At 35.7% G+C, this 24511-nt stretch overlaps 2 protein-coding genes across 3 annotated transcripts in view; both read left to right on the forward strand.

Moving 5' to 3' along the window:
- The window catches only part of LOC128858746 (protein sprint), a 217658-nt gene extending 202611 nt beyond the window's left edge, over positions 1-15047 (forward strand). Inside the window, exons 1-3 of one of the 2 annotated variants that reach the window (XM_054095237.1) lie at positions 7082-8574; positions 12721-13547; positions 13663-15047. In XM_054095237.1, coding sequence (XP_053951212.1) covers positions 7473-8574; positions 12721-13547; positions 13663-13983 — 2250 coding nt within the window. In that variant the 5' untranslated portion in view covers positions 7082-7472 and the 3' untranslated portion in view covers positions 13984-15047. Of the gene's footprint in view, positions 1-7081; positions 8575-12720; positions 13548-13662 lie in introns of those variants that run through there. The other variant, XM_054095236.1, reaches the window with a different exon arrangement.
- A 5718-nt stretch (positions 15048-20765) lies between these two features.
- Positions 20766-23671, forward strand: LOC128858748 (ATP-binding cassette sub-family B member 10, mitochondrial). The gene is made up of 7 exons (XM_054095239.1): positions 20766-21208; positions 21271-21477; positions 21540-21742; positions 21918-22199; positions 22263-22781; positions 22838-23062; positions 23126-23671. The coding sequence occupies exons 1-7, from the start codon at positions 20872-20874 to the stop codon at positions 23393-23395; spliced, it is 2043 nt and encodes a 680-aa protein (XP_053951214.1). The 5' UTR covers positions 20766-20871; the 3' UTR covers positions 23396-23671.
- The last annotated feature ends 840 nt before the right edge of the window (positions 23672-24511 follow it).

Consider the following 24511-nt stretch of genomic DNA (forward strand, 5'->3'; position numbering starts at 1 on the left):
TAAGTAATTGTGTAAAATATCAAACAAAGCAAGGATCTCGAAAACTGCGTTTTAAAAAACGCTGACTCAATGCGTTGCTGTTATTGCATCAGCCATTTTCCAGTCCAACAGACAATTTGCTATATACAAAATTCACAGATATATGTCTGGCAGATAGGCCATTAGAGCGACTAATGTACTTTACATATATGGCAGCTGCAAGGCAAAATTAGTCTGATGCGACCTACTGTACTTTCGCACAGGGACTTACTTTTCACTAATGGTGCAAAATTTAATGGAACCTAAAGAAGTGAATAGAGCAAAGAGCAGAGAGCTGGGAAGAGAATCAATTAGCGGAAAATTAGAAGAAAAATTTCAGCAGAAGTGGATAGGACATAAAAGAGTCAGGGATCGAATAGAGAGCTGGGAAGAGCATTAAATAATTTCGCAGGTAAATGCAGGTACCTCTGTGGCTGCTGCGCAATTTGCCACAGCTCATAGTCGAAGGCAGGCGTAGCCGGAATTGAAAATATGAATGGCTTAGCGTCTGCAACAACTACAATGCAGCGAGGACTCTAGCATGGGACAGTTATTCGCAAAAATGCAGGTAGATGTGTAAGCAGAATAGATATAGCCTTAATTGCACAGAGCGACCCTGAAGAATACTGGGAAGTGATTTGAGTTGCATAGCCAAACATTGTATTGTTGAAAAAATTTTGTAATGATGAAAAGTTTAGAGCGTTGAAAATAAACATTCGTTTAAATGTACTTTTTGTCTTAATTCAAGACTAATATTACTTCTCTATAAAATAGTGCGTAAAAACATCGTCAAAGACGGAAAAAACGGAAAAAATTGTGTTTGCGGAGAAAATACAGCCGCCTAAATATAAAATAAAATAGAAACTAGTTTTGCCCGCTTTTCTTTCAATTTTTTTTCTAAATTTTTGTTAATCTTTTAAAAACATACTTCATTCTAGAACAAATATCATATAAAGGAAAGTTTCACACTTTGTATAAAATTTATTAATATAACATTTCATAAAAATTTCAAACTTTTTTATCAGAATTAAAAGAAAAAGTTTGGCTACACAGTTTTATAGCTCAGAAAATTTTAGTATGATAAAGCGCAAGCTTGAAGTGAAAAAAAAAATCTGGTAGATTTTGTTAATTTCTTTCCCTAACGGTATTGCGCATTTTCTCCATACAACGAATGCATTGCTTTTTTTTCAATTTTTAAATTGCAATCTGTTAAGTTTAAGCAAGTTCGTAGACTTTAAGAAGGCGTTCGACACTATCAAACAAGACGCAATATGGCTGGCACTAAGTAGAAAGGCAGTTCCCGCCAATATAATCCGCGTCATCAAAGCCCTCTACGAGAACTCCGAAACTGACGAACATTACAAAGGCAATATCAGCGATTCATTCACTACCAACGCATGTGTATGGCAAGGTTGTCCCCTGTCGCCTCTTTTTTCGCCATCGTCCTTGGATACGTCATGAGCCAACTGACCCTGCACAAAATAGGCATCGTATGGAGTTTCACCAGACATCTTGAGGACCTGGACTTCGCCGATGACATCTGCCTCCTCTCTCACAAACTCTCTGACATGCAAGCGAAGGCGGACAAACTAGTCGCGCTGGCACGCACTGTCGGACTGGAGGTCAACATCGCCAAGACCAAGGCTATGAGAGTTAACCACAATAACGCAAGGCAGATATTGGTTGACGGATGCCCGGTGGAATTCGTTGAAAGCTTCTGCTACCTCAGCTGCATCATCATCAATATGGTGGGGCAGATAAAGATGTCAACTGCAGGCTAAACAAAGCAATGACGGCATTCGGGCGAATGCAGACAGTATGGAGGAGTTCGCAAATCTTCAGGCGCACTAAACTACGAATATTCGGCTCATGCGTGAAGACCATATTGTTGTACGGAAGTGAAACAGGGCTGGTCTCGAACACCATCACACTGAGGCTGCAATCCTTCATCAACAAATGCCTTCGCATCATCTGCGGAATATTCTGGTCAAACACCGTCAGTAACGACGCACTGTGAAGATTAACGAACGAGGAACCCATCCTTAGGCAAATCAAATGCAGAGAGTGGCTATGGATAGGTCACACATTGAGAAAACCACCAGATAGCATCACGAGAATAGCACTGGACTGAAACCCTCAAGGGAGCAGAGCTCGCGATCGACTAAAAGCCACTTGGAGAAGGTCGATGTTGCGCAAACTAGCAGATGCCGACATCTCATGGACGGTGCAAAAACAACAGCACAGAACCGTGTATGATGGAAAAGTGAACAAGGAAAAAAAATTTGTTAAGCAATAAGGGATTGTTTTTCAGTAGTATTTGATTTCTTTGTTCTCTAACCAATATTACATAAACGTTCAATTTTGGTTCAGGCAAGAACATCAAATAATATAAAAAGGTTTTTCCAATAGCGGTCGCACCTCGGCAGGCAAGGACAAACCTCCGAGTGTATTTTTGCCATTGAAAAAGCTCCACTTTAAAAATAACTGTCTTTCGGAGCCAGCTTAAGACTGAGGGTTCCGTCATTTATGGAACAATAACGAGACGCACGATACCAATGGGAGAAGGGGCTCATCCAATCACCCAATAAAGGGTGTAGGCGCCAATTATATAAATACAGTGTACTCTATCATAATGGGCACCTCCCTTAAGCGGACATCTCCTATAAGCGGACACTTTTTTCAGTACATATCACCAGCCCTTAAAACTTTTTTTCGCTTGAGCGGAGAACCCTCCCAAACCAGATTATTAACTTTTCTAACACTTTTCTCATAGGCGCACACATCCCATAAGTGAACAAATTTATACGTATACTTATATATACCCCTCATTTCATTGGTGCATAAAAGTGTTTCTCTTTACTGGGACGAAATCAATCACCGGCGTGTCAAAAGCCATACATAACTGAAAAGAACTATTCCCTACTTCTCTTGCTAGGTCTAACACAGGTTTACCGCTACTACGAATATTGCAAATATGCAGCGTGCAGAAGCAAGAAGAAAAAAGATTACGGTGGGAATCTTGAGTTAAAATGTGCCACGCTTTCAATTTCAAAAATATTTTTCAGAACTTCCGTCGCTTTAGGTTTTCGCTATATCCGTTTTAAAATACTTTCAAAATTACCTTTAAATATATTTTTATCATAAATACATATGCATTTCCTAGCCTCGTTCTAAATACTCACGACAAATAATGTACTACGGTACGCTAAAGCATACTACATCTGCATACGTACATATTTACATACATACATATTTACATATGGAACTAACTATAATTAGTTCTGAGCGCATTCGTGCATATTATTGCAAATAAAAGGAATGCATCTGCTAGCTTAGATAAGTGAATTGCATATGGACATACATACATATACATATTTTTGTATGGATGTATGTATGTTAGTATGAGTGAGCAGTGCTTGACTCATACAATGAGCGACACTTGGCTTAAGCTCCAAGTCATTGCTACTCATTTCCTTTTAACCCACTTAAATTGCATATAAATGTATGCATGTTTGACTGTGTGAGTGTTTTATCTAAGTGATTATGTTCATATGTGTCGGTTTTATAAGATTCGCCGCCAAACAAAATGTATGAAAATAATGATGACTTCGCAAACTTTTACAATGAACTTCCTAACATATGTATGTACGTACATACTCTGAAACACTAGGGGTGTTCTAACACTTAATATTTTAGTTTTTGTAATTAAAAAAATAGTGTCCCAAAATGAAAATCCAAAAGCGTTTTATGAAGGTTCATCGAGCTGAAAGTTTTTTTATTATTCAGCTAATCCACAAGGTCATTTATTATTGTTAATACTTTATGTGTTTAAATTTTCTACATAGATAAACATAGATTGATTTGAGGTTTCCACTTTGACCTAGTGGTATTTTGTGCCTTTTGCCATTAAAATAGCCAAATATCAACTGAAAATCAGTTTAATGCGTGCCATTAGTATCTTGTAAAAAGGTTTCAATAGCCTGCGTGACCGCGTTGACCGAAACATAAAACCGAAGATTCAAAAATTATTTTTTATATATTAGAAAATCAAAAATTAAAAAAAGGAAAAAATTGTCTACTCATATCATTTCTAACTTTAATAAAAATATGTTTTTCATAGCTTTTGATTATTCCTGTGGACTTAAAAAACACCAAAAAATTTCGAAAATTTATTTTTATAGAAAAACAAAAACAAAAAATTGTTTACTCATATTGTTTCCAATTTTAATAAAAATATGATTTTCATAGCTTTTGATTATTCATCTGGGCTTAAAAAACAGCCAAAACGTTTATTTTTATTTTTTATAGAAAGAAAAAAAATTGTTTACACATATCATTTTCAACTTTAACCAAAATATGTTCTTTGGGGCTTAAAAAACAGCAAAAAAATTCAACAATTTATAATTACAAAATACAAAAGTTTAAACACAGACATATGTTACGCCACTCTTGTTATTTTTACCACAAATTCTAATCTAAATTTTTTTAATAATTTTTTTTTTTAATTGCTATCAAGTACGAAAACTTTTCATGCAAATTAATTTGACAAGTTATATTGACTTTTATTCAGTATTACGTGATATTTCATACAGTTCAGACCCGAGCAGCCTTTATAAATTGTAGAAACTTAGGTACATATGTATTTAAAAAATCAGTCTTCATATTAAAAAAATTCGCCCAGCATTTTGTCCATCAAATTCCGTTGAGTAATTAGGCTCAGTGACTTTGTAAATATTTTGAACAGTTTTAAAGCAAATGTTTCGTATTTGGCGTAGCACTGTGGGTTGTGACCGATCGTCTTCCCATGAACCCCAAAAAAACGTATTGAGCTGGCAACGTCAAAGGTGACCGGTATGTGATTTCTTGTTCTTAAGTTGGTTGAATATGGTCTGAAAGACCTGGAAAACATCGCATGATCTTCGGTTTCAACATGCCTTACTGTCCAATGCCCGCGAAACCCTAAGTTTGAAGTTTGAAAGTTTATTGCTCTCGTAAAGTTAGAAGGCTTGGTTTCTGTTATCAAAAATTATTTGTGGTTTCCTTGTACGCATGGTTCGCCGGGTTTTCGTCTTACATAAAACATATAAAGGCTAATCAAGTCGTCCCATTAACTCAAAATTGGAAACTTTGCACGTGCATGCTTCTGCCAAAGGAGGACCATATGAAAAAAAAAACTAAATAAATAAATCCCGATCTATACAAACGAAATGAAAACGAAAATTACAAAAGACAAACCAAATTTACAGCATTTGCTTCCATATTGGAAATATAAGAACATCCCTAATAAATACTATACATACACAAGTATTTACATACATTTTAACTTCAAGAACTTGTGCCGACAAATGTCCGATATCTTCTACATGCAAGTCAGCTGAAGGCTGGTACGAATTATAGATTAAGATTTTCAAAGTTGGATAAATCTTAGTTAATTGGCATGTCTGGAGAAAACATATAGAACTGCGTTCAGTTTCGCATTCGAGACTTGTTAATTTCAAAGCTAATAGTGCTCTACGAAATCATACAAAATTCCATTTTAAAAACACTGTTTTTAAGATGTAATATAGTAGTGCCAGCGAAGATTCGGATAATTCGCTACACTCTAAATAAAGTATGTGCTTGTTAGTCCGCACCATATTTTAATTACCTACATATGTATATGTGTGTGTACATACATAGATAGGTATATCATGCCAGCCGGGAAAGCACCTACATAGTTTCTTGCTTGTGAGCTAAGAACTCATGTTGCTGCCGCTGCGAAAGTTTATAGAATAGAGCATTTTTAAGTTTTTGATTGTGTTTCTCTTTTTGGTCATATTGGGATTCTTAAGGGCATTAAAGGGAGAAAAGGTGCATTTTTTGCGATCTCACCTTAATTTTTTTCGTGATAACCTCGGCAGCGCATCAAATGAACATCACGAGAGGTTTCACCAGGAAATCAATATAATCCAGGAAAGATTTAAATGCAGTACGGTACAGAGGGTCTAAAAATTGTATTCCATACAAATCGAACCGCCCTAATGCGCATAAGTGCAAGTGCTCGCAATGTACCTATGCCAAATGTGTAAACATTGGCTGGAACTTAGCTTTCTTATGCACTTGTCCTAAGCCGCACGAGTTTTTCATCTTCGGCGACCACCCGTAAAATTGTCTGCTTGAAATTTTAGTGGCACATTTTAACTCTCTCAGTTGCTTTTTTAACCGCTGTATAAGTATAGCTGCTTTAAGGACGGGGCAAAAATGCGCCGTAGGAAGTTAAAATCTACTGCAAAAAAATCACACGTTGAATTCTACTGTAGAAGGCGGAGGGCAGAGTTCAAATCTACTAATCGTCTCGTTATATTCTACTGTAGAAGTCTGAGGGCGGAAATTTTACTTTAGGCCATTTTATAAATGATAATTTTCGATAAATGAATGGCGCTTTCGCAAAAAATGTTAAAACTTTAACCCCGTGTGAACAAAAAATTCAACCTTTTGGGTTACTGCTCTATTCGGCAAAGTTGGCTTTAGAGGCCTCCTCTTTCAGAAATATTAAAGTTTGTTCGTGTCGTCATTCAGATGGCAACGAAGCAATATGAACGAAGACTGTGTTGATTTTTTTCATTACCACCAACACAATCACATTTTGTTCATAAACAAGCCGCTGTCATGACTCCGGTAACGTCAGCCAATCTCAGCTGATTCTTTCAAATTCGCTGAGAGGTTAACGGTCTGATCTCGGCCACACCTTCTGAAATTTTTTCAACATGCATTGGTGAAGAAGCTCACAGGTATGCTCAAATCAGCTAAACCACTCAATGCATACACACCTTTGGATGATTGTCGTGTAGATTCGTGTCATGAAGTAGAAATTCGCTCTGTTTTCTTTGATAACGGCTTGAATTGAGCAGCAGATAAGAGATCTCCAGCTACGCAGCGTGCGTTTGCTCTCTCCACTGGCCACTATACCTCTCTCTGAGTGCTAACAGCGCCCATTGAGCTCAAGTGTCGTGACTAAACACGAACGCCATCGCTTGATAAACACGTCTTCGCCTATCCACGGCAAGAATGTTAATTATAAAATCATTGTCTGGTAATGTGGCATGCAACAGTTATAGTTTCGAGTTCGTCGTGTGAGCAGTGAAAAAATATAAGAAATGCTTAGTCGACATGTGACGTCATGATCGACGTGTTTAAGCGTTGTTGGCTTACATACAAAACAACAAAGGCTTTCGCTTTACGATATTACATATAAAGTTACGCAGCTGTTCTTGAACATTTAACAAATGTAAATATTTACTAGTTCGTTAATTCATAATACGCAGCTTTGAGTAAACCAGCTTTTCGGTAGCGGGGTTGTTATTCATTAAAATTTGCTTGGGTTCGCACTCGCGCCTCTCGTTCTTGTGTGTCGATGAGAAACTTCCGTTTTCGACAATTTGTTTTGGCTGGAAAGAATCGCTATAATATTCATCATGAGTTGGTTCAAAAAGTTGTTATCCGAAAATCACGCGAACCCACATAGGGGAAATCAAAGTGAAGAACGACATAAGCGCATCAAGAAAACGGCAGAACATACAGATAGATCTGCGCCAGAATTTGATAGAAGCAAGACACTGAGCTCGTTGGAGAATAAACGTATTGAAGTTGTGGATCCGGATGAATTCTTTGAAGATCCCGAAGTTGTGCGCTGTTACAAGGAGGAAGGAGAGTTTCTGGAGCTCATGGATGAATACGAAATCGTTCAAAATCCTGCACATTTAGATAACTACTTCTCTGCCGATTTTGAAGATGAATTGTTAAATAGAACACAAGATAGTTTGGTGAGTGAACAAATTGTGATAGCGGAACATGTTGAGCCCATGAGCTCAACGTTTAACGAGTGTACCAACACGAACAGTGAAAAACCCAAAAAGAAACGTGAGAAACGTCGCTTCTGTGAAATTCTTTTCACAGAAAGGATTCAACTTGGTTTGCCAATACATGAAGAAGAGTATGCAGCAAACGAGCCACAATATATGAAATGTAAACGAAGAACAATGGATGTTCAAGGTAGTCATATGACCTCGAAGAGTACAATCGCTTCGAGTATAACATCACTACATTTGGCGCTCTCGGACATCGATGAGGAGGCGGGCATCATGAACGTCTGCAATAATCAAGTAATCAAAGACTGTGCCATTGATCGCAATCAACTCAAGACTGAAGCCTTGGCAAGCTCCATAATGGGCGCCATTGGCAAATGTCCCGATCGGGACAGTTCACTACGTTCCTCGGAAGCTGATCTCATTGCACGCACGGGCGATCGTTGTCACCCGTCAAGCTGGAACAACTGTGATCATTACGATATTAAAAAGTTTTTTCGTCTCGACGATTATGGAAACATATTGTTGAATATAAATCATGTAGCCGAAGTAAAGGGATATGGTTTTACGATAGCACAAAATAAACGTCTTTACAAGCGCTATCGAAAACTGTGTCATGCGATCGATGATCGATACAATGAGAAAAAAAAACGAAGTGGTTGTTTTAAAATGCTCAAGCGCCTGCTGTCCTGGCTGTGGAATTTAATATGTGGTAAGTGGAAAGGACGTACATGTAAATGCGTATATTTTTACTTCAGTAGAAATCAAAAAACTTGCGTAGATGGTGTAAGGAGCACAAAATACTTTTTAAAAGTAAATGTTAGCAATAAATATGAAAGCAAATATTTCTACTTCAAGAATAATTATTGCACGGCATAGAAGCTGTCGAAGTTATCAAGTTTTGTTTGCTGAAATGCAGCATCTTTCCATTCGAGTAAAGCTGCAATTAGTGGTGGCGTGCCGCAGCCATAACCGTAACCATAGCAATTAGCTGTTCTGATCAAACATATGGGCATCATTGTAAACGGTTATAGGTGCCGCAGCATAACGCCAGAACCGTAACCGTATTGCGTATCGAATTTTTCCCCGTAACCCTAAACAGCTGTGAAATACTTTACATATGTTTCGATAATTGCGATTGAGAATTTGAGTATTAGAAATGAACGACGAAAAATTAATGCAATGAGTGGAAAAGTGGAATTAGTAGAAATGAAAAAGGCGATAGTTTATGACAAAATGCAAATGTTGCCATTAATTCTACTTCAATATCAGCTGTTTACGATTACGGCATGACTAATCGACAAATGCTAATCGTATGGCGTTAAGATTACGTCTCTACTAATTGTAGCTTAAGAAAGCATAAACAATTCTAGCTTTCATTTCACTAGAACATATTCTGCGTGTTGTATTTGTGCACGGTTTTTTTTTTAATATTTCATTTATTGTTATTATATTGGGGCATCGTAGCCAAACGGCTTGGATCGTGGCTACAATTGATTTGGTCACGGGTACGAGGTTCAGTGTAGAAGTGTTGCGAGAGTTGGTGGAAAACTCTTTTATAATTGTATTTGACCTACAATGACAAACTTCCAAATACACATCAGCCATGAAAAGCTTCTCATAAAATCTAGCTGTGGAGTTTAAAGTAGAAAGAAAATTTGCTTCACAATAAATAAAATATCACAGCGCATACCAAAAATTTAAGGAAAAGTCGTCGAAATACCTATCTATTAATAAATTTAGACGCCAAATACATATGCATACATATTTTCTCGAAATATTTTTCCAAGTTTTGTTTTTCTTTTCGTTAATTTATTATAATATATATAAGGTCCTCGAACTCCTAGTTGGAGCATAGGACGTCAGCAACTCCTCTTCGCCATCGAACACGGTTTTGTGCAAGAGCTCTCAGTTCGTTCCAGGTCTTATTTACGGACCTAATTTTCGCCTCCGTTAAGCGGCGCCAGGTGGTTCGTGGTCTGCCTGCACTTCGTCCTGTCTGTTGGAAGGGGTTCCATCGCAGCGCCTGTTTGGCGATGTTGTCGTCACTCTTACTCAGGGTGTGACCAATCCATTGCCATTTTCTCCTGCGGATCTCAGTCGCCACATCGAATTGATTGGCCTTCCTCCGTAAATCGGTGTTCGATATAGTTCCAGGCCAGAAAATTCGCAAGCAGCGGTAGATGAACGCTTGGAGACGCCTTGTGATCGTTGCGGTGACCTTCCACGTTGTACAGCCATGTGCGTAGTTATGTTATTATTTTGCAAAAGTGGTGCAAGAGTGCCAAATGCCGCTTTGGCTTTGGTAATTCTGCTCTCAACGTCAGACTCATTTCTTCCAACTGCGGCGTTTATACATCCTAAATAACAGAAATTATCCACGCTTTCAAAGATCTGCACACGCACTTTTGAAGAATCTGATGGGAGGCAATTCAGGTTAAACGCTTTTGTCTTTCCTATGTTGATTTTAAGTCCAGTTGCTTGTAACTGTTCCTGCATTGACTCAGTTTTAGATGGCACATCCTATACGACAGTAGCTAAAATTAAAAAAAAATTAAATAATTTTTTTATACGCAGTTTTGAGGCTCATTAAATTTCAGTGTACTGTGCTGAAATTTTGCAGCGACTACTAATATTAATTGCGAAGTTAGGAATTTTTCGCTGCGTATTTTCTCCGTAAAGAAAATTCTCTCGCTCAGGTAAATTCCGGTTGTTTGGAGAAAAATTGCAAGACTGTCTGCGAAAAACATGATAACTTCTAATTGGCTTGCAGAAGCTATTTAAAATTTAGTCTACTTCACTAGAATTGAATGGGCTACAAAACTACGTACCTGAAAAAATTACAAAAAATCTGATTACAATTTTTGAAGATCTGCTGTTTTTGTTTAAATATTAACTTTTTTTATTTAATTAACCATAAAACCAAAATATATAGATAAATAAATAAGACATAAAATATAAATAATATATAATACATAATAATACATAAATAATATATAATACATAATAATACATAAATAATATATATAAAATAATATAAATAAATAATAAAAATTAAAAAAAAATATGTGAAAAAAATAGTTGTACGATTTTTAGTAACACTCACTGTGTACAAATTTAATTATATCGCACATTTGCTCGAAGAACTTCATAACTCTAAAAATTCAAAAATTCAGGAAAAACGGCTTCAAAGTCTTCAGTTTGGTATACCTTCCTAAATAAAAGCAACGGCTTGCTTTCATCTAATGATCATCATAAATTTTGTACACAGCATAAAAGAAGAACTGGTAGTAATTTCCGTATACTTACCTAAAAAGCTTTTATTTTGAATTACGGCACTCTTGCAGCAAACGAGCAATTTAAATTTATAAACGGTATTTCAAAAGACGCGTAAGTTGTTGTTTAAAATAAAATATAAAAAAATTCAGATTCTTTCAGATTTCAGTAGTTTTATTCAAAACACGGCTCTTAACAATTATACAAGGTGAAGCCCAAATTAAAAAAGACTGAGCTAAAATAGAAACGACAGGAGCTTTGTTCTGATAACTTCGACTTTATTTACTCAAAATAGTCCCCTCTGGTCTCAATACACTGTTTTGCTCGATCTAAAAGCTTTTCGAAAGAGTGTTTCAGATCATTGACCGGAATCTCCTTCAGGATGTACAAACCTTTTGGATGACCTCTACGAACGCAAAACGTTTTCCTTTCATGGTCAAATGCAATTTTCCGAATAGGTAGTAGTCACAGGGAGCCATATCAGGCGAATACGGTGAGTGATTGTTGGTTAAAATGCGAATTATAGTAAAAAAATCAGTCACAAGAGTGGATCGATGAGATGGTGCATTATCATGCAATAAGCGCCAGCTTCCTCCTTCGTGGTATTCAGTTCAAAGCGTCAAGATAGAAAATTGCATTGACGGTTTGGCCTGCCTTTGAACTCCTTGTGGATAATTCCCTTGGAATCGTAAAAACAAATGAGCATCGACTTGTTTTTTGACTTCTCCAAACGCGATTTTTTGGGTTGGTGGCTCGTCTGGGGCCTTCCATTCAGCACTTTGACGCTTAGTTTCTGGTTCATATTGGAAACACCACGTTTGATCTTCAGTTGCAATGTAAAGGAAACTCTCGTCTTTTCTCGCCTCTTTAATGAGTTCCTTCAAATGTTGAATTCTGAGCAATTTTTGGTCCTCAAACGTGCACAGACCTTTCGTAAACCCAAACGATCAGTTAAAGTGCAATAAATCGATGTTTTGGAGATATTTAACTCCGATTCCATGAATTTCAACGATGATTTCGGTTTATTTTCAACAAATTTACGAACAATTTTGGTGATTACTGGCCATAAACTTTTTTCATCAATGCAAATGTTTCGGTAAACGTTTTATCGATTTTGAATCACTGGAAGTCAGCTAGAGATGTAACTTCCAACGCTCTAACTCATTAAAAAGATGGCGCCATCAAAAACATTTTTATAACGCCAGTCTTGTTTATTTTGGATTTCACCTTGTAGATGATTTAAAAAAACTGCGCGAGCTTGTATACGATTTTAGCCCAACATCTTCGAATCTAAATCGTAGATTATGAGCTAATTGTTGATATCGGTGTTGAAGGTTTTTCATACTCGAATTTTAAATCCATTAAAATAACATCATAAATAAATAACATAACAGCTGAACACCTGAAAATTAACCAAATCCGCTCTATGCATATTCACTGTAAACATATCAAAAATATCTTTAAAAAAGTTCTCTTGGTACTGCAAAAACTTATCATCCTTTACTACTGCATTGCCTATTGTCAAACCTCTCTTTGCCCCTGCAGCATCTAAGTACAGTTTTTCGCCTCTTCTCATCCACAGGTCATCCACGCAACAAGCTGAACGCGCACAACGGCGGTCCCGGTGACCTAGTGCGCGCTTGCACACTCCAACTTGCCGAAGACCCGAGTTCAACCTTTGCACGCAACATCGAAAATTTCATCTCCTGCACCAAAGAATCGCGCGAGGCAGCCCCACAAGTTGTTATGCGCAATATGCGCCAATTTATGAATGGCATGAAGAATTATCTGGTAAAACATGGTGAGGGTAAATTCCATCAGGAAGTCGAAGCGGCGCGTTCACGTCTCAAAGCGGACGAATTTCTCAATTTGGACGCTATACTCGAGACTGTGATGCATCAATTGGTTGTGCTGCCACTGCGCGAACATCTCTACAGCATGTTCGTGGACTACTACAAACGCTCGGAAGATATACAGCTGTTGGCGCAGAATGTTAAATATGCTTGCGGACGCAATGCTGCCGATTTTGGTATACGCCCAACAGTTACACCGCCATCAACGACAGCTTTGCAGATGATTTCGTCATTGTTGCAACGCTTACAGGAGGCCGAGTTGCCGCTCGATAAATTAGATTTTTTTCTCTGTGTCATATCGACCATTTTCGAAGCGACCGGTTGCCCGCGCGGCCAACAGCTAGGCGCTGATGACTTTCTGCCCGTGCTGGTTTATGTCGTGGCCAAATGTGGCTTTGTGGGTGCCGAAATAGAGGCTGAATTCATGTGGGGACTACTGCAACCGACGTTGCTGAGTGGCGAGGCGGGCTACTACTTGACAGCGCTCTGCAGTGCAGTGCACGTGCTCAAGAGCTTTATGGCTTCGGAGAATGAGAATGGAACTGGCTCGTTAGACGTAAGTGTTGGAGGAAGAAAGAGAGCGCAATTATATTATGATAACAAAAATTTTATTAAACATTAAAACACATCGACTAACTCTATTTATCTGTGTGTGTCTTTTTTCATTGCAGTGGCGCTCCTCTTCGCTGCCGGCCTGCTCTTCGGTGTTGCGCGTTATCATACCCGACGAGTGCAATGGCTCGCTGCAAACACGCACGCTGCCCGTACGGCCTCACACTACCACACGCGAGGTATGCCGAATTATTGCGCACAAGGCGCGCATCACCAATCCACAAGACTATGCGTTGTTCAAGCTCGTCGATGGCGAGGAAACGCTATTGAATGATGTCGAATGCCCGCAAGATGTGAGATTTGCAGCAAAAGGCAAGCATTGCATTTTGGCTTACAAGCGCATCGACGCTAAAATCGCATGGCCTACGGCCACTTATTAATTCACTGTTTGGCTTGGGGAAATGTGAAGCGGAAATGGCCTATGAAAAGTGTGAAAATATGCAATTTAAAATTCGAATCGAGCGCTGAAAAGCTCATCTGCTGCAGACAACTAAATGCAAACACTTTAACCGTTAAGGTGTTATGTATTTTTTTTTTTTTAATTTTTCGGTACATAAGTACGAGGAAAGCAAGCAACCAATCTGATATTTCTTTAAGCAGCGGATTAAATTTAATTAGTTTTAATTAAATTTGAATCATAATGCACCATTGCTCACTAACCCATACTTAATGTTAAGCATAGAAATACATACTTACATACAGACATGAGTAATAAAAAACAAAAGTTGTATTTATATATTTGCGAGTATACTAAACAGTATTGCGATAAGTTAGTTTGTAAGCGAAGTAAACATGTCTTCATACGTACATACATAATTAGTAATATTTTAAGAAAAGTGAAATAAGTTTACCATGTGTATGTATGTACGTTTGTATTAAGTAAGACTACTGACTAACGAAACTTTAATGTATTAATTCGAATTAATTTTGTACAATTAACGAACACTTCCAATTGCGTTTACAAATCAGAAACCTTCAGAAAACGAAACATAAATAAAAATATCATTATAAAAGACGTTTTAAAAGGCGTTTTACGAAGAATTAAAACACCTCAAGGCAGGCGATGTGAACAAAAAATTATATTTTATCTAATCAATTGCAAGCAAAACGTGAATGTGTGTAAGAAGAAAAATGAAATTGAAAAAATATAACTTTGAGAAAAAAGTTAAATTGGTTTTCTAAAATTTTAACAAAAAAGTTAATTTTAACAGAAAAAATTAATTTTAACTAAAAATCAGAATCATAAAAAATTAATTTTAACAAAATAAATTAATTTTAAGAAAAAATAAATGAAACCAAAAATAATAAAAATAAATTCTGCAGCTAATTTTATGCACAAAAAATTATTGTGTAACAGCTAATATTAAAAATATATATATAGCACCAGTTGCTGCAATGTAAAGGAGAGATAACGCAATTATTTTACTTTAGATTTAAAGCCTAATTGCTGTTTTTTAACATAAATTTGTGTAAATATTCAGATAAGATTTGTATAAAGAAAATCTACGAAAAATATACTTCTGTCAAGCTAATATAAACAAAACTTTTTTCATTTTTATTTATTTATATATATTTTTTTAATTAAAAAAAATTATTTATTTTCGTAAAATATTTAAATTTTATTAATGTGGAGTTTTTTCTGTTCGTGAGTTAAATGGTTTTTAATTAACTGTTAGTTTAACAGTTTTATTGAATTTTGTAGAGCATATAGCATTAGAACATAAAGAACAAATTGGAGAACTAAGTTGTTACTTTTTCTTATATTTTTTTAACTTATTTGATGACTTTAATGCTACGTTTACACTGGGTGTGGTGCAGTCTAAACATGTTTTATAAGTAAGAAATTTTAATATCTCACTTAATTTTCGAGTTTATCATTTCTTTTTTTTCTTAACTTATTTTTTTAGTTAAACATTTTTATTTTCGTAAAAATTTTTACTATTATCAATGTGGGTATTTTTATTATTCATGAGTTAAATGATTTTTTAGTTAACTGTTAATTTAACACTTTTACTGAAATTTATAGAGCATAATGCTATGTTCACACAGACGTGTTCTATAGACAAAAGATCAAATTGAAGAACTAAGTATTTATTTTATCTTATATATTCCGTTTTATCTTGTCGTCATTTGTTAGTTTTATATAGTTTAAGGCCTTTAATGCTACGTTTACATTGAGTGGTGTACAGCCTAAAAAATTAAAATTCTAAATACAAGATTTACTATCTCACTTAGTTTTCGAATTTATCTTCTCTTACCTATTTTCGTTTTTTTTAAAGTTACTTCTTTAAATTAAAATTATCTATTTTTGTAATTAAAATATTTAAATATTATTAATGTAAACATTTTTTTATTCATGAGTTAAATCGATTTAAAGTTAACTGTTAATTTAACACTTTTATTGAATTTTATTTAACGTAATGCTACGTTAACACAAACGTGTTCTATATACAAAAGAGTAAATTGGAAAACTAAGTATACATTTTTTCTTATATATTTTGTATTATTTTACCGTCATTTATTAGTTTTATTGAAATGAATGAGGCTAATGCTACGTTGACACTGGTTGCTGTATAGTCTGCAAAACGAGAACTCGTAATATAAATGTTAGCATATCTTTTAGTTTTCGAATTTATCTTTTCTTATATATTATTTCTTCAATTTACTGATTGATTATTTATTTGAATGATTCGTTTACACTAGAGGGTTCACATATTTTATAAGTAAGAAGGTGGAACTGCTATCTCCGCAGAGAATAATGAATTCTTTAGACAAGATTTTCCCTTTTCAAACTATAAAATGAAAATGAACGAATGAATGAATGAATTTCAAATTCTGAATGATATAATTATCTCAGTTTTCGAAGTCATTAATTGTTTTTTTTTTTTAATTTACTTGCTTTTTTATTGCATTATATGACATCTAATGACTTCTACGTTTACATGGCGTGGTTTACAGTTAGGGGTAAGTTGGGAGTGTTGTTGTTTTCCACAGAAACAATATATTTATATAAAATATTTTTTTAATATCTCACTCTAGCCTTCGAATGACTCTAAATGTTTAGCAATTATTTTATTTTACTAAGTTAAAGACATAATACTACTTACATTTTACATCCATAATTTCTCTATGTTTGACTAAGAGCCGAGTTTTCAGTGCCAGTTTAACTGTGGTGAATTCATTTAACTGAGTTTAAGCCTGAGAAATTACGCATTTAAACTTAGTTTAACTCGAAAACATAGTTGAAGTAGCGCCGAAAAACTAACCCTTAGACGGATTGCTGAGGAAACAAATTACGTTGGGAAATAACTCTTATCGGCAACTAAAAACATATTTCTCGTCTACTTATAATAACTGTCATAAAATTAGACTGTTCTTTTCATTAAACGGCGACATTTCAGCTTGTAAATTCGAGATAACTTTTATTTTTCGTCCCTGCATTTTTCGTTTTTTGTTTCTTAATTTGTATATTTTAATTTGTATTTTGAGCAATTATTACGAAAACATTTACATGGATTTTTTTCTTAATCTAAAAATAATTACAAGCTACTGAGATGAGCAGCATTCAAAAATCAAATATAACTGTATACTTATAATTTAAAAGAGGCTGAGAAAAATTTATGGGTGAAATTTTTTCAATAAGAGAAAGTTAAATTACTACTCAAAAAATAAAAGGGAATGTGAAGAAAGCACCTCAACTCTAATTTCAGAACCCAAAGGGTGAAAATGTCAAAAGGCAACAACAATATTCAGAAAAACCAAAAACAAAAACAAATTTCTAATAATATATTATTTCAATAATTGATACAGCCAAAAGAAATTATTGATTCTTAGTGTCGAAAGTTTTGGAATATAGGCGAAAAAGAATCGGAGAACAAGTCAGAAAGTATTTTCGCTTTCAAAGCAATATGGGAAAATTACTAATGAATGTGTGAGCCAAGCTAAGAGACCAGTGCTTCATATTCCCATGGACTATCTCCCCAGTAAACTAGCCCTGTCTAGTAAACTATATCACCTTCCCTCTATCGTCACAGGAGCAATCCTATACAGCAATTTTGCTCCTAATACTTCTCCTCAAGGCTGGTATTGAATTCAACTCTGGACCAGAGTTTTTATTGCTGTGTTTGCCAAGCTAGTTGCGAATTGCGAAAAATCTACGAAAAGAGGTCTATGTAAACTCGCCCTTAATAATATTGTTATCAAGTTAACACTAATCAATAGGAATCGGTATGCAATTTATTGCTGTACAATGAAACTTCAAAAGTTTATTCAATAAAGTAATTAGTAAAGGATTATTTATTACTTCAGCGATTATTTATACCTAACCCCGTTTGTTTCTTCTCTCTAGAAATTATATTTTTAATCAGTTTGAAATAACTATAAGCCTTATTGAGGTATCGCTTTTATCAAATGTAAGCATATTTTCTTCATTGTTTCACAATTATATGGAAAGGGGGCGTAGCTATGGAACGATTTTGCACTTTTTCAATAATAACCATCAGCTGTGAATGGCAAACTGTGTTGGCATTGCCGCTCAGCAAAGTAATCATGAATTGCTTGCCGCCAGAACAACGCTTCCAAATTGTGGGAATTTACTTTGAAAAACAAAAAAAATAAATCTGTTTGCGAAGTTCATAGAGCATTGGCGGTATTATCGGTCCTTATTTCTTTCGAAAAGAGGAAGGAACTGCCGTTACGGTGAATGGCGACCACTATCGCCTGTTCCACTGTTTCCTAAAATTAATTAGCTAAACATCGACAACATTTGATTTCACAAGATGGCGCAACTTGGAACATGTAATTTATAGCCGCGGCGAACATACATATGCCGGATATTATATTCAAAAAATAACTGCCATGAAATTATCTATCAGATTATATTATAATAAAAACAAAAAATCGTTCCAACAATATTTCTGTTTTGTATTATCATTTCAAGCTCTCAAGCTCATAAAACACATCCTCACTAACCTGAAAGCAAACTAATTCTCAGATTTAATACACCAATAAAGTTGAAAATGGAGAGTCACCTTTCTATTTGATGACATTCGTATACTTACATATGTGGGCATAATTTGTATCCAAGTCATTTCGTTAAAGGCAGCGTTCATTTATAAAGTACATATAAAATGCTTGCTCAGATGTACCATAAGTATATACATACATAAGTGGAAAATAAGAAATATTATTCTCGAAGAACAAAAAATATATACTTTTGTATATTTAAATTCAAATATAAACGCAAAGTTGAAGTACCGTATTGTATATTAGAATAAGTAATTTCGTTTACTCGGTATAACCCAAGTTATCTTCAATAAGTATGTACACAGTAAACTCTAATTATATATATCTATTAACTTGAATAAATTTATTTAGACTTTTTTCTTAAATTATTAATTTAGCGTACGATTATATAAATCCATGTAAGAAAAACTTTACCAATTTTACATGCATACATATGTATTAACCAAATCACAATATTCGCATATGCACATAATAATAAGTACTTAGTAATGATGCATAAAATGAAATCATTCGAATAAAATGAAAACGTATAACAAAAAAAACGTGTTTGTCGTTGATTTCACTGGAAATATATTGTATATATATATAATTGGCGCGTACACCCTTCTTGGGTGTTTGCCCGAGCTCCTCCTCCTATTTGTAGTGTGCGTCTTGATGTTGTTCCACAAATGGAGGGACCTACAGTTTTAAGCCGACTCCGAACGGCAGATATTTTTATGAGGAGCTTTTTCATGGCAGAAATACACTCGGAGGTTTGCCATTGCCTGCCGAGGGGCGACCGCTATTAGAAAAATGTTTTTTTTCCTTAATTTTGGTGTTTCACCGGGATTCGAACCGACGTTCTCCCTGTGAATTGCGAATGGTAGTCACGCACCAACCCATTCGGCTACGGCGGCCGCCTCACTGGAAATATAGGGCATAAAAAAAGGTCAATCAAAGTTATGGAACAATTTGCAGACATACCTACAGTAGAACACTAAAATCTGCATACAAAATCTTTTTCCATTACCTGTCGAAATTTACAAATAACGAAAGAAATTTGATACTTCAGTGCAAGCACAAAATAAATGCGAAAAATTAAACAAATTTAATTCAAAAAAGAAGTAAAACAACACATTTTGAGTTTGTACCATCGAATTTTCTTCATATTCTTAAGGTAATAGGGAGCGGTAGGCACATTTAGAGGCAGGGGCGGCTCGAAGTTCAACGGAAGGGTTGGTGAAGGAATACTCTGCGTGGAGCCCCTAATAAAACTCAAATTTAAGCTACCGAACCATTGCAGTGTGTCCGAAGCAAAGGTAAACGCAAGCATAATTTTATATTTACGTATGATAACTACAATCGTCCCGATCATTTTGAACTCAACTAGAAGGATGTTGGCGAGCAAATTTTTTAAACATTTTCAACGATTTCTGTTTATTTTTAATATTTTTGCAGCGCGCATTCATTAAAGGTGGTGGCAATAGACCAACAATAATTTTATGTACGTTTGATTGTCAAAGCAAAGTATTGGCAAAGTAAAAAATAAAAAAGGGAATTCGCCTTGTTTCATTCTGTGCTGACAGCCACATGGACACGGCAAAGGAAAAAAAGCAAATGAGCTGATTTACCGATACCACTTTTAGTAGATTTACCTTGTATTTTTGTAAATGGGGAACTGCAAAAACTGTTTCAAAAATTCGTTAGTTTATTTGGCAGTGTTTAGGAGATTTTTCATTTAAAATAACGAAAAATTATCAGAACAAATGCATTTCACTCTAATTTTAATAAAATTCTCGACCTGTAAATAAGAAAAATTACGCGCTTGTAGTTTTTTACGCACGCAAAGCAGAAAAAAATTAAATATGGACAAAATATATAAAATTTTCAGTTCACTTACACTTTTTAGCTGCATTCTCAATCTTGACGATCACCAAGAAGCTTGCTTCTTTTTCTAACGATAATCGTATCTCTTTCGTCTTGCAGTCGTGTTACAAAATCCCAATCTAAACGATAACTACCAAACGATATCAAATTACACAGTATCAACACGTGAACGATTTGCGTGATTATTAGGCAATATATCGAACTCCTCTATTATCGATAGTAGTTCACACGTATGAAATATTCTACTCGTGACAATCTTGTACATTTCATAAACAGCTGTTCCTATTGTGATGTGTTTCTTTTAGATTTACCATCGAATGTTATACGTGTCGCATACAAATTTTTAATTTCATAAATTAAATGTTAAGTTTAACAAAATGATTATACATTGTGCCTGCTTTAGAGGCACTTTCACGCGTCTGAAAAGTCACAATAGTTTGCGGCAACCGTTGGTCGGTTTTCTGCGACCCGCTCCAATCAACAGAGGCTTTAACACAGTACAAGCTTTGCGTTCGTCGCAAAAACAATTATTTGGACAGCTTATCTTTAATTTTCCAACAGTTCGTGGTAATGTAAGTCTACGATTTGCAAGATACCGTAGTAATATAAGCAACACAGCCCAGAAAACTGAAAAGCCGGCCAAAGTGAAGTTACATAGAAAGGATGTGGTACGGCTTATTAGCTTGGCAAGATCAGAAAAATTGGTGCTTGCTGGTGTGTAAACATGCTTCAGAAAAAGTTATGATTAAAAAGGATTCAATAGCGATATTTTACAGGCGCAATGGGTTGTTTGGTAATCTCTTCAGCCATCACAATGAGTGTACCTTTTGCCTTGGGTAAGATATTAGACATAATATTCGACAAGAAAGAAACGAATGTGGACACCATGAATAAGTTGAAGAATTTTTCAATAATTCTCTTTGGCATCTTTGTACTCGGTGGCTTAGCAAATTATCTCAGAGTTTACCTGTTTAATAGCGCATGTAAGCAAATAAAATCGTATTTAGTTTTCATAGCAATAAAAGACCTACTTTTGTATTCACAGCTTTGCGTATTGTGAAAGACTTACGATCCAGGGTATATCGACGAATGCTTTTGCAGGAAAGTGGTTGGTTCGACACGAAAGGTACTGGTGAGCTGCTAAATCGCTTAGTGAATGATACCTATATGATAGGCAACTCGCTAAGCCAAAATTTATCAGATGGACTGCGTTCGGCAGTAATGATTATAGCCGGCACTTCAATGATGGTAAGAAAAATTAAGTTAGGTCGTTGTAATAACTCCTCTTTGATCTATCTACTAAGGCCCCTCTATTATGTAGAGTTGTTTTCGAAAATCATTGATTGCTTTCCATATTATTAGAGTTGCATACTACTGTAAAAAAGTATTTTACGTATTGTGTAATATATGAAAATATCCATAGATATATACGTCGCCAAGCTTGGCACTAGTTAGCACATGTGTTGTACCATGTGTGGCTGGTATGGCTATTGTGTATGGTCGCTATGTTCGCAACATTACTCGAAGACTTTTGGACAAATTTGCCGATATATCGAAATCAGCTGAAGAACGTTTGGGTAATGTAAGAACTGTTAAAGCGTTTTGTAAAGAGATCGAAGAGAGCAAATCTTACGATCGACTCCTTACCGATGCATTAAATCTTGGTTACAAAGAAGTACAAGCACGTTCCATATTCTTTGGTTTGGTTAGTAGCGAAATTTCTACACATTTACATATTTGGCATAATTCAACGATATTTACTATGTAGACTGGCTTTTCTGGCAACGTGATAATAATTTCTGTCCTCTATTATGGAGGCACATTGGTTATAAGCGATGCACTCACTATAGGATCACTAACTTCGTTCATACTGTATGCTGCATATTCAGCCATATCCATAAATGGCCTCTCTAATTTTTATACGGAATTAAATAAGGGTGTGGGAGCAGCACAACGCGTCTGGGAAATACTCGACCGCCAATATGCAATCCCACTACACACGGGCTTAAAGCCGCAGCTACCTCCACGTGGTGAAATTAAATTTGAAAAAGTACAATTCAGTTTTCCGGCTCGTGCAGAAAGCATAATTTTGAACAATTTTAACCTAACACTTCTGCCTGGAGAGACAACGGCGATTGTGGGGCGAAGTGGATCAGGGAAAACCACAATTGCGACATTGTTGTTGCGCCTATATGATCCTATACAAGGGAGAGTGCTATTAGATAACGCTGATCTGAGAGAATTAAATCCGGTTTGGTTGCGAAGTTACATCGGTGCGGTTCATCAGGTAAACCTCAAAAAAGGCATATAATTTAAAAATAAAAATTCTTTAATTTTCTATAGGAGCCCACACTCTTCTCTGGCACCATACGTGAAAACATACTTTATGGTCTGAATCCTGGCACTACAATTAGCGAAGCAACATTTAACGATGCCATACGGAAAGCACATGTGGACGAATTTTCTTCACAATTACCAAATGGTCTCAATACGCTAGTTGGTCAACGCGGTATGATGCTGAGTGGTGGTCAAAGGCAACGTGTAGCCATAGCCAGAGCTCTTATAAAGGTAGCAAAATCGTAAATCATCATTAAAAAGGCAAAAATTTATACAATAATTTGTTTCATATAGAATCCCGCGATATTAATACTTGACGAAGCAACGAGTGCCTTGGATTCTGTGTCCGAAGAACTAGTCCAGAATGCCATTGAGCAGGTATCTAAAGGGCGCACAGTACTTACAATAGCGCACAGACTAAGCACGATACGCAATGCAGATAAAATCGCCGTTTTAGAAAATGGCAGTGTTGTAGAGGAGGGGCGTTACGATGAGCTGATAGCTAGTGAGGCAGGCACATTCAGGGGCCTAGTTCGGAAACAAGCATTCATGCTGATTGCGTGATACTTCATGTCGCATAAAACATTTAAAAAGATATAAAACAGTTTGTGATCTTCACCACTTTTAAGTTTCATAGCAAAAATGCGACTATGGTTTGGTTATGGGGATATTTCAGGCGCAAACTATTGTTATTAACTTTGTTGGAGTTGTTTAATGTGTGTGATTTCAAGTAGTTGTAGAAGCTTTAAGAACGCCTTGCCCACCAACGTTGTTAATTATATGTTTATTGTTATTCAGTCGCAATAATGGTGTAGCAGAAATATAAAATGGATTTTTTTTTTAAATAATTTAAAGAAGTTGAGTATTTCTTTAAAATTGATAATACATTAAGAAAATGGAATATTTAAGGTTAAACAACATGTGGTAAGTTCTAAATACCATCGTTAATTTTTTTGCGTTTATCGTGGCTTATTTGTCTTCAGAAATTTTCCTGCGGCATATATTTATCCAATAATTTATAGAATGCAAGATTTCTGCTTATGAAACTTTGTTTCCAAATCCGGCTTTTAAACTTAAAACTTGTTTAGTGTGCCCACATACGCTTCCATTTCTTTTGTGTTGTTGTAGAAATATAAGCAATCCCCATACATATACTCGGAATGCTGCTGAAGTGACAGTCCGTCCTTGGCCCATATAAATCCTGGTCGTTCCGGTCACATAGAACCGACTGTCGTGGGAACGCATTTTTTTGTGTCGATCCATTTGCATATTTTTCTACAAATTATCTCACTCTCTTTGCCTTTTATACTCTTCCCGCCTTCGATATGCTCCTCTAACGAAGTTTCTGTCAGATCAATCGTTTTTGTTTCCAAACGATTTGAAATGTTTATTTTTAGATACTAACCCAATTTTTGCCAAGGTGCCCATTTACACGAGGAGACATCTGGAAGGGAAACACTTTGTTCGGACGGCCGCGGAAGAGAGAAGGGAATTTGTCTCCTGTACTGGCGACACGCTTTGCTCTTCTTATTCGTATTTCCAATCTTAAAGCAATTTTTGACAGTTGCTTCATTTGTTTTCTTCTTTTGTGGGAGAAGGTTCTGAGTTATGTGTTGGTTTTCAAGCAAACGGAAGATAACAAAGATGACAAACATCCGAACACTGCTTGGGAAATGCACG

Source organism: Anastrepha ludens, chromosome 3 (genome assembly GCF_028408465.1).
Source record: "Anastrepha ludens isolate Willacy chromosome 3, idAnaLude1.1, whole genome shotgun sequence".
Taxonomy (NCBI): domain Eukaryota; kingdom Metazoa; phylum Arthropoda; class Insecta; order Diptera; family Tephritidae; genus Anastrepha; species Anastrepha ludens.